Raw genomic sequence first — 9,955 nt, 5'->3', positions numbered from 1 at the left:
CAGGGAGCTCCTGGCCTTCATGTATTGGTAGCACTTACAAAGGGTTTATATATATTATATATTATTAATTTATTTACTTTAATATTACCGCCTTGCAGTTGTATTCCTCCACAACTCAGACTAGTTTCAGTTTACAACCCTGTTTATCCAAAGTCATATCAAATAAAAAAACATTTGTATTACATTTTGTTATAACTGCTGTGTGGAGTAGTAGCTAAAAAATGTTTTGTGAGGTCATACTGACCTTGACCTTTGACCACCAAGTCCAGTTCCTTCACGGCGTTACTGAGATATCACATTTACAAGACCAAAAACTGGTTTTGTGAGGTCCCCATGACCGTGACCTTTAAAACCTACTCAGCTTGTCCTTCAGTCCAGGTGAAAGTTTTGACCAAATTTGACGAAATTCCCTCACGGCAAAAGCAGCTTAGTCTCAACACAGTTGAGAAGTTTTTTTTATTTCTTAATAAAGACGAACAAAGTGTTTTTCCAAAATAATTTGATATTTTCTTCGCCCACATTGCTCACTGACTACCCAGTTTTCACACTTAAGTTAAAACACAGATATTGAGCCTAACTTGACTGATATTACTACATTTGATGCACAGAAAATGTATTTTGATTGCTTTTATAGTTATTACATAAGGGTATGCTTAAAATATAAAATACAATCATGGTTTCCCTCCTAATATTCAATCTGTAGTATAACTTTCTTTCAAAACATCCCGCTGAGAAAATAAACTTAAAACCTTTAACGCTGTCGGACTCACCTCTGGTACCGAGCAGCTGATTTCTTCATGTTAACAGGACACAGCAGGACCCCGGGTGGGTGTGTTTGGCGTGATGGAGACTATTTCACTGTACACAGAACCAGGGGTCGGTGCACTGTGGCCATTATGTTCTCTGTTGTTGTTATGTAAAGCAACAGACACCTGGCCAGTAAGCGCAGTCCCACTGGTGGCCCGAGTCCTGCAAGCGACAACTAAACCTGAAGTGGGCCTACACCAAACCTGCTGGACGTTACCTTACCGGCTCTGGTTGTGAGCTTTTTTAAAGGCTTTTTATTAATTTCCTGCTATTTTCCCCACTCCAACCCTTTCTTTAGATGCAGAATATCACCAGGTTGGGCATGACTGCTCTTTCATTGAATAACACATCTACCCAACATGATCATGGACACACACAGCAAGAGTCCAGAAACACACCAGCTGCAAGTGAAACACAATCCATAAACGTCAGCTGCAAATGAAGGAATGTTAAAAATCCATAAATTGCAGCAAATCTCCATAAACTGCAGTGAGAAGTTAAGGTGAACCAATAGTAGCTGTGCATGAAGTTCAAGTTACACAACATTCATAAATACAGTTCATTCATTTGGAAGCAGTTTTGACTAAATTAAGGGCTTAATGTCAAATTTAAATTCAAGACAACCAGTCAAACATAATAAACTTGGAAAAATCATAATTTATTTTCATTTTGAAGGTCATTGTAGAACATTTTACAAAAGAAATAGACCTAAGTAAGAAGGGTAATCAACATGTTCTGAAACCAATCAATGAATAATTACACCAACAGATATTTATTGACATGCATAATTCATTTCAAACTGTAAAATGTTGATAAACCTGTGCAAGTGGGCCAAGGCCCTGCCACTGAAACACTAATGTACCTATAATTATGACACCAGTTACATCTGTAAGAAAACTCAGTAACTGACAGACACCAGATGGAGCCATTTGTCAAAAAACAGCCTTTTCTGAGAAAGAACATTTGATCTGTTTCAAAGACATGCAGCTTCCTTTGTCTAAATGTGGATTTCCAGGTCTGCTACTGTTTCCTTTTTACTGAGAAGATGGCAACAGACTATTCAAATTGGGTGAAATACTCTCAGGAAAAACTGCTCAGTGAGTCACTTTTTTACCATCAGCAAAAACACATATATAACACACATAAAACAATACTCTGCATTTGTAGTCAGACTTGCAAAACAGCTTTCGTCATCAACTTTTTTTCTTTAGAAACATTAGAGTGAAAGAGGAACAGGAGTTCACAGTATGTTGTAGCTGTTAAATCATTGTGCATTGAAATGACAGACGCATAGATATTATCTAGATCATCTGTTGGTTCATCCGTGAGGAGGAGGTATACTGGATCTGGAGGTGGACACTGGTAAGCACACATCAAGGATGGTTGTCTTCTGTCAAACTGTCCATGAATGCTTTTATTTTGTTCCCCCCCCTTAGATTTGTCATGAAAAAATTTCCCTAAATCTCTGAAGTCCCCGGCCGCTGTGACCTCACTACTGACTCACTTTAGTCACCTCGGCCCCCGCCTGGCTCTTCTCAGAGAGTGTAGGTGGTGCCCTACAGTTGGCAACACCATTGGCAGTATTACGGTGTCGATGCCGAACCCCTTCAGTCCGACTGAAGTGACTTTGTCTTCCACAGATTCTTCCCATGATGCCCCTGGACACTGCCGGCGACAGCATCAACATGACCACAGGCTCCAGGAAAACATTACAGGAGCTTGTCAACATAGCGTATGTCCTCCAATCCACACTTTTCTCCAACACAAACCCCACAATGTGCGAGGCGTTGTAGGGCACGTAGCACACCACAAACACAGCAAGGGTGGAGAGCGCAACAGCCAGGACTCTTCTCTTCCCCATAAGGGGCAAATTTGAGCGCCACACCAGGGTGACGCAGCGCAGCGTGCAGAAGGACGTCACAATCAGAGGCAAGAGAAACAGGACAATGGCCATCTCCAGGCGCAGAGGCAGCAGAACAGCCAGCTGGGAGGCACTGAAATTTTCATAGCAAGCTGAGGTGTGATCCTGGACGGAGACAAAGTAAGCCCCTCCTTCAGCCACCAGGGCAATGCTGAGGTGCAGAATCACCAACGCCCAAAGGGCAGCGCTGATGAAGCAAGAGATTCGAGCACGGCGGTATCTCTTGTAGATAATTGGGAATGCGATGCTGAGGTAACGCCCCACTGTCACAGCAGTGATGAAAAGGCAGCTGCCATACAGCGAGGAGAACAGGAAGAAGTTGTAGACGGGGCAGACGGGTGGTGGCAGCCTCCAGCCCTGAACCAATGTCTCCAGAGCCTTTACGGGCAGCCAGAACACGAGCGCCAGGTTGGCCAGGCACAGGTTTAGGGCGTAGACCACGTTGGGCGTGGCGCCACGCTTGCGGGCCTTGCGCACATACACAAAGAGGACCAGGAGGTTGGAAGGAAGGCCCAGCAGAAAGGTGAAGACGTAGACAGAGAGAGCAATGCAGTCCTTGACAGTCACCTGCATCTCTTCAGTTTGGGACAGGGACACTGCTGAGAGACATTGGAAGTCCAGCAAAAAGGCAACACTTCCTCCAATTCACCATGACAAAGACAAATCGTCAAACAAAGTCAAACTGAGAAGAAAATCTCAATTTAGACAAACAAACAAACAGCACATTTGTTTTTGTCTCCTCTCCGTTCATAAACCACATCTTTGGGGGAAAAAACTAATTCTCCATTAGTGGCGGCAAAGTTCTTGTCCAAGCTGGTATTCGAGCAGCTGTAGAGCCAGGTTTCTCCCTCTGTTATGTTCAGAGTCAACTCTGACGATGGAAGCACCATCTCTGAGACAGGTGACAGCGGGAAGGGAAAAAAAAAAGAGGCGGTGGCCACAATACGCTGATGCATGTGGGCACGAAGGGGGCGAGGTGCACACGACATCATGACAAAGATGCAGATAAGGAGATGCATCCACTCAGGCAGAAGTAGGGGGCATTTAGCAGGCACCAGGTTGCCTTAATTGCCCTCTCAGCGGAGGGCAACAGACAGGTAGCATCTGGGCCCTTAAGTGAAATGATTCAGAATAATCCAGCGTGTCAGGAAGCACATGGCCATCCCCTTTGAGCCGAGGCTGTCTAAATGAACTGGAGGGCCCGGCAGTAAAGTCATAAATGTGCTGAAGCTGATGGTCGATGCGAGGAGGGGATGGTTTGGGCTTTGGGAAGCAGTGACTTGTTTGTGGCATGTAGCACTGTTTTATGGTGGAGAATGAGTTCCTCAGTTTGTGTGTGTGTGTGTGTGTGTTTGTGTGTAGAAGTGAGTGTGAAAGAAGAGTGGGTGTGTCATGCAAGAGGCTTTTGGTGAAGAAAATGGAGCAGAAAATCACTGTGATGTGTTGCAGAGGCATTTTATTAGAGCCAAATGACAGATACCAGGAAATGTTTTTCCAAGATAAGGCCTGTGGCAGTTCAAAACACAGCTGCTGGCTGTTCGATCAGTCTATTGATCCAATTTTCAAAACAAATGTGTGTAATGTCCAGTCTTCTGATAGCTAGCCATGAATGTTTGCAAAGGGATGACGACATATTTACCTTTTTTACCACATGAAGTGAAAGTGTTGTTTAATTTTTTTCTCTGTTTCGTTTTCCAGGAAGCCTCAGTAGGTTGCAGTGAGGAGTTGTAACAGAGCCTTTTTGTTAGTCCCAGTGAAGATACCAATAACAAAAACTATGGCTTTTAAGGACATTTGCATGATACAACACAGTACTTATGTAGTACTGACTACTGAGTATTCATGGGTTGGAACATAATCATGTTGACGGACATCGCGACTGTAAGATGGTCTCCAGTTACATGATGACTCCGCACTCATGGCTCAGGTTCAGACTCAGGTTTCGTTTTGTTGACGGCTACACACCAAGTTTTGTGACTGTCTTGCAGGGTTGTGGTGATACAGCAGTGACCACACAGACAGACAGACATATAAACACCCGGTGCTCAAAAACCACCTGTTGTAGTTCCTGCTGCAGCGGGCGTCTCCAGGACCACATTTCACCATGATGACACACACACACACCTACGCACATGGGGAAAGTACCAGCACTGCTGTCACAGCCGGTAATCAAATAAATGGACAAGACAAAGGCTGACACAACATGCAACTTTAATTGAGCTCAACTAGATTTTCAAGTTCAAACAACCAGCTAAGCAGTTTAAAAATTTAACACATCTAAATCAACCAAACTAAGACAAGGGGTTAAGCAACAAGTGACATTTAATCAATGTAACATTTGTGGTGTTTGTTTGTTTTTTTTATTTCACCTAAAATTTTAAGGCGGCCCTGTCACTCACACTTACTTGGGGAAATTTGAGAAATCCATAAAATAAAGCATTAGCAACAAATGCTAATCTGCAAATACTGTCTCAGCTTTATTCCCATATTGAGACCAGAGGATCTCAATATGGAAATATGTTGTGTTGTGATGTTGTGACAATTGATGATCAGATATTTTTTTCTCAATAGACAAGATCTCACTTTCTACCCAAAAGAAAGACAAGACATAGACCAAACATTTTTTTAAACTGATCTCTTTTGAAATCCTCAGTTACTCAGAGAGTTACGAGGGTTTATTGTGTTACGGACCCTGTTTACCACATTTAAAAAAAAATCTAAACCACGTTTACTGTATGAGTCAAAGTTCAAGTCATTATCACCACCTTCATCCTCCAAACAGCGTCAGTTGATCAAACAATGTGATGAGGCCAAACAAAGCCATTAAAGCTAATGGTCGATAAAAGTAATGACCTTACCAAACATGAACGTGAGCTCTTTCGCTTGTGAATTTTTGTACACAATCAATACATTCTAAAAAAAGGCAACCTCAAATACATAAATACATTCAGATGCCAGAGATATCCTGATTAGTAAACGTTTAATCGAGGCCAGATTATTTTTTGAATTCCTTGTAAAAGTTAGACACACGTAGTTGATCATAACTAAAAGCAAATTATCCACACATGGAAAGGCCCACACATGTCAGGAGAATATTTCTTGTCTACTGTGCTTGTTGATTGTTAAAAACATGAAGCTAAAAATGAATTCATATCAAATTTGTTTCAATAGATCCCTTCCCTTCAACAACATGGATGCCATCTTCTTACTGAGCCAGCAGCTGCAGGTTGCTCCTCCCACTGGAGTTTGTGAGTGGGGCCAGCAGCACCGGGGTTTTGTCGGTGCAGGAGGCCGATGTAAGGTGGGCGCGGGTGTTCATGCTACGTTGTTCCAGAGATAAAGCTTCCTGTTTCCTGGAGAGATCCTGCAGCATTCGGGCATGATGGAGCTTCATCTTCTGCAGAGAGTGCCTGTATAAAGAAGGGTTGAATACAAGTAAATAATCATTTTCTTTCTGTCTGTGCAACTTTCATTGTTAGCTCCACCTTTGTCTTCACAGTAACAAAACAAGACTCACTGAGCCTCAGACAGCTTTTGTTTCACAGCCATGATCGTGGCCTCCAGCTGATGGACTTCAGTCACGAGGCCGTGTTGAACCTGCAAACAAACTCATAGTTTCTATTAAAATATTTCCACTGCTCCTAATATTCTGTATTTGATATGCTAAAATATATGCTATGTATGAACCTCGTCTCTGCACAGATCCATGCCGGGTCTGTTGGTCCTGTTCTCCAGTCTGGTGTGAGCCAGTTTTAATGAGGCCGTCTTTGCCTGCAGATCTGCATCCAGCCCGTGGATGTCGCTCTCCATTTCTGTCATTTCGTCTTCAGTCTACAGACAATCAGAAACACTGCATGTTTAATCTCAAAAGAGCCCAAGAAGATCAGTACCTAACATTAGAAGCTTTAGATGTCTTACATTTTTTATTTGCCACTCCAGCTCATCGCGGGCCTGCTCCTCATGGTGAGTACGCTTACGAAGGGCAAACTCTGTTGCCCGCCGCTGAGTCTCTAACTCATTCTGCAGCTGAGAAATCAAGGACAGAGAAAAAATTCACTTCAGCGTGTCATATGAATCAACTACTGTTGACTACAGAAGAAATGAGAGTAAGACTGGTGCATGATATAGACCATCACGAATTAAACAACATTTAAGATACATTAATATTTGTTTCATTTAGTCTTGAGCTAAATGATTTTGCAAAAGGTTTGAGTTAAAGTTGTTGGGTTGTCATATTGTTAGGATTTGCACCTGAAGTGAAATGTAGTATTTGTGTTATAAATACCATATGGCCAGGTGTAGTGACATCACACTCACCTGGGATCTGGTGAGACTCATGTCCTCCCTCATTTGCTGGGACACCTGCATGGCCTCCTGGGCACGAGCTGCATTATACTGGCTGAACTGGACCCACTCCTGGGGGGTGGAGGAACTACAACAATGACATTTTTACATTTTAGGTAATAAGGCCTGCGAAACCAGGACCCATTATTCAGGATCAGGATATAAACTTATCTGAAATTTTTGAGTGGAAATTCTGTAAATCAGTAATCTAGGAGTTAAAACTTTTTCTGCAGAGTTTAAGCAAAATGGTTAAAACATGGATGTAAAATTATAAGAAACTACCACTTTGTGAGTTATTTCATGCACACCCTCATCACACGGTTACCCTGATGGTATGCGAGTTGGGTTGGTTTTCAGGGAGATCTGAGGTGACTTTATCGTAAGTGACAGGCAGGACATATCAATCTCCAGAGTGTCCATCTTGTTCTGGAGGTCAGCGGTCAGCTGATGCCGCACCTCCTGCAGAACACTGGGAACAAGAACAAAGACAGGTGGTCAGAGAAAAATCCAAAACAGAAAATGATCAATTTTTATATCACACCATAGCGGGCCTCACCACAGTTGTTCAAAGGCCTTGTCTATGTGCTGCTGCAGAACTTGCTGCACTCTTCTGATCAGCTCCACTTCTTTCTTCAGCTCCTCATCCACAGGGTCGGTGACCAGCTCGTACCCTCGTCGTCCCTCCCTCAGCGTCAGACACTCGGTGCTGACCTCCAGAGGAATGACAGTCGCAGCCAGGGCCTGCTCGGTCTGCTCTTTAGACTGCCCCAACACACACCAAGGCTGGGGTTACTTCACTGTGAGTTCAGTACATCCAGTTTGTTATATATTGAAAGGCAGCCATTTCCACTTTACTTTGAAATTGTATGATTCAAAGAATATTGAATACACAGTTGTAAAAAATATATATGGATCTGACACTTTCATGAACATAAAATGAAACAAGCTTTCTGTTGTTTTTGAGGTTTTTGGACAATCACCATGGTCAAAGCCTCCATCTCTTCATCCACTTTCTGTGCACAGGTTTCCAACACTTCCTTCCATCGAGCAACATCCAAAACCCGGTCTCTCAACCTGCGAGAGGTGTCAGTCTCATCCCAGGTTGTCTGCAGAGAAAAGTGAACACTGTGTTATGGAATATCTTTTGTCCTTTGGGTACTGACTGTTAAGTTTCCCGCTCAAGCACCCACCTTGCAGTTGGTCTCGTTGCGTAGCGACCTCCCCTCTTGTCGAATCACATTAGAAATAAGTCGCTCATGTTGAGCTGTGGCAGACAGCTGGCGGTTGTTGCTGTGCCACTCTGACACACTGAGGCGAAGGCCAGGCTTTGCAGGAAGTGCAGACATTGTACTGCTGCAGCAACATGCAAACATCTCAATCACTGTGTTTATCAAGTACAGTTAAATGTGTAATATTTGTTTCAGTGACACTCTTGCAAGAGCATGTTGATATCCTTGAGTTTCACAGCACCAACAGACATGGTAACGAGAGGTAACGCTGCAGGTTCTGAATTATTAGTCTATGTTTATTCAGAAAGTAGAGAAACCTTATAATTGTAACATCTGTTTTCACCAACAACTGAGCTTTCTAATTCATGTAAAAGAGGTTCACTGTCAATATAAAAGAGAAGTAGGCCTATTTTATCCCTAACAGAAAAAATATGATCACATCATCCTTTGCCAAGTCTGGCTGACCCAGAAAACTGATATATGGGGATGATGTTCAAAGCGCACTGAGGGCAATTTAGTAGTACTACACTTACTTTAGTTATTTCCATTTTGTGAAAATTTTCTACATTCAGAGGTAAGTTTTGTGTTACCATGGCATAAATGCCCAGTTCATGCAAATTTAACTAGAGGTTTGACCAGAAGTTTAACATAATGAACAGTTCCCAGTATGTTAGACCCTCAGAGGATTTGATCTTGAAGGACAGAAACAGGCCTGTTCACCCTCCTGTTATGTTCCGGGTCAAATTGACCCGTTTTAAAGTTTGAAGATCTGGGAAAAACAGTTAAAAGTATTTTTTCAGTATGAAACTTCTTCTGCTTGCCTTAATTAGTGTAATCAACATATAATATGAACATGGTTCATCTCACATATTTGCAACCACCCCCTGCATGTTTATATCAAAATTTAAATGTTATGTTTCAATGTTATGTAAAACTATTGTGTTTCATATGTTGGTCTTTCAAAAGCAATAAAGTGGTGAAACATTTAAAATACATTTTTTATGAAAAACGAGTGAATTATCCCAATTGAACCATCACCTGTTAGAGGTAAGGAACACCATTGCACTAAATATTGATAGAATAGTTAGTAATGGAGTTAGTAATGAAATATTTTCTTTTGGTTTCTGACATCTTCTGGATAATTAAACATGCACTGGGTCAAACTGACCCGGGTTCCTGACAAATGAACATAACAGGAGGGTTAACAGTAAAAGTACATGATAAAAATCAGGATGACTTTTAAAACAGGCAACAAAGGCAACAACTTTAAACTGTTGTCATAAACCGGTTCGTACGAGCTCCACGGTCTGTCCACCTCGCTGAAGTAAAGCCATGAAGTGTTCGCTCATTTCCAGAACCTGGAAGTTTGTCAAACCGCTGCCGTTATTTTTCCGGCTGAATCTCAAACATGGCGACGACCAGTTTAAATCTCTTCTTCTTCGCGTCAGTTTTTACTCACCGGAGTTCTAGAACGTTCAGAGAGCCGACGCGTCCTGGTCTATCCGGACCGGGTTTCCCATAGCAACAACTGCCCCCGCCGTCTCTAGGCAACGAACCGACTGAAGCGCTTTAATAATTCAGACGCTATGGCAACGGCCACGAGGCTCCAGTGATACACTGTTAGCTTGAATGTAAAACTTTATGCCCCCGTTCT

The 9,955-nt window shown here is 42.5% G+C and overlaps 2 protein-coding genes across 6 annotated transcripts in view; both read right to left on the bottom strand.

Annotated features, from left to right (window-relative positions):
• The window catches only part of LOC139634337 (free fatty acid receptor 3), a 4,643-nt gene extending 803 nt beyond the window's left edge, over window positions 1-3,840 (bottom strand). The window contains exon 1 of the mRNA XM_071500724.1: window positions 1-3,840. This exon is cut by the window's left edge and continues 803 nt beyond it. Within this exon, the coding sequence (XP_071356825.1) occupies window positions 2,300-3,301 (1,002 nt within the window). The 5' untranslated portion in view covers window positions 3,302-3,840 and the 3' untranslated portion in view covers window positions 1-2,299.
• Window positions 3,841-4,922: 1,082 nt separating this feature from the next.
• On the bottom strand, window positions 4,923-9,917 carry tekt2 (tektin 2 (testicular)). 5 transcript variants are annotated; one of them, XM_071500718.1, is made up of 10 exons: window positions 9,761-9,917; window positions 8,263-8,425; window positions 8,053-8,178; window positions 7,629-7,834; window positions 7,398-7,541; window positions 7,046-7,160; window positions 6,647-6,754; window positions 6,416-6,559; window positions 6,246-6,325; window positions 4,923-6,138 (listed from the first exon to the last, which is right to left on the bottom strand). In XM_071500718.1, exons 2-10 carry the CDS (start codon window positions 8,416-8,418, stop codon window positions 5,934-5,936), a joined length of 1,284 nt encoding a protein of 427 aa, XP_071356819.1. In that variant the 5' UTR covers window positions 8,419-8,425; window positions 9,761-9,917; the 3' UTR covers window positions 4,923-5,933. The 5 variants fall into 5 exon arrangements, with proteins under 5 accessions (XP_071356819.1, XP_071356822.1, XP_071356821.1 ...); XM_071500721.1 differs by having other exon boundaries at window positions 8,263-8,422; XM_071500720.1 differs by lacking the exon at window positions 9,761-9,917 and adding an exon at window positions 9,597-9,752.
• Window positions 9,918-9,955: the final 38 nt, after the last annotated feature.

This window comes from Trachinotus anak, unplaced genomic scaffold, assembly GCF_046630095.1.
Source record: "Trachinotus anak isolate AG129_WGS33_773 ecotype Australia unplaced genomic scaffold, CSIRO_AGI_Tana_v1 ptg000016l, whole genome shotgun sequence".
Lineage (NCBI taxonomy): Eukaryota > Metazoa > Chordata > Actinopteri > Carangiformes > Carangidae > Trachinotus > Trachinotus anak.
This window is presented reverse-complemented; position numbering and strand designations above follow the sequence as displayed.

Coding starts and splice junctions, on each gene's coding strand:
- tekt2 (XM_071500718.1), bottom strand. CDS start 8,418: ATGTCTGCACTTCCTGCAAAGCCTGGCCTTCGCCTCAGTGTGTCAGAG. Junction 8,179..8,262: donor GCAACGAGACCAACTGCAAG/GTGGGTGCTTGA, acceptor TTTTCTCTGCAG/ACAACCTGGGATGAGACTGA. Junction 7,835..8,052: donor AGATGGAGGCTTTGACCATG/GTGATTGTCCAA, acceptor GTGTTGGGGCAG/TCTAAAGAGCAGACCGAGCA.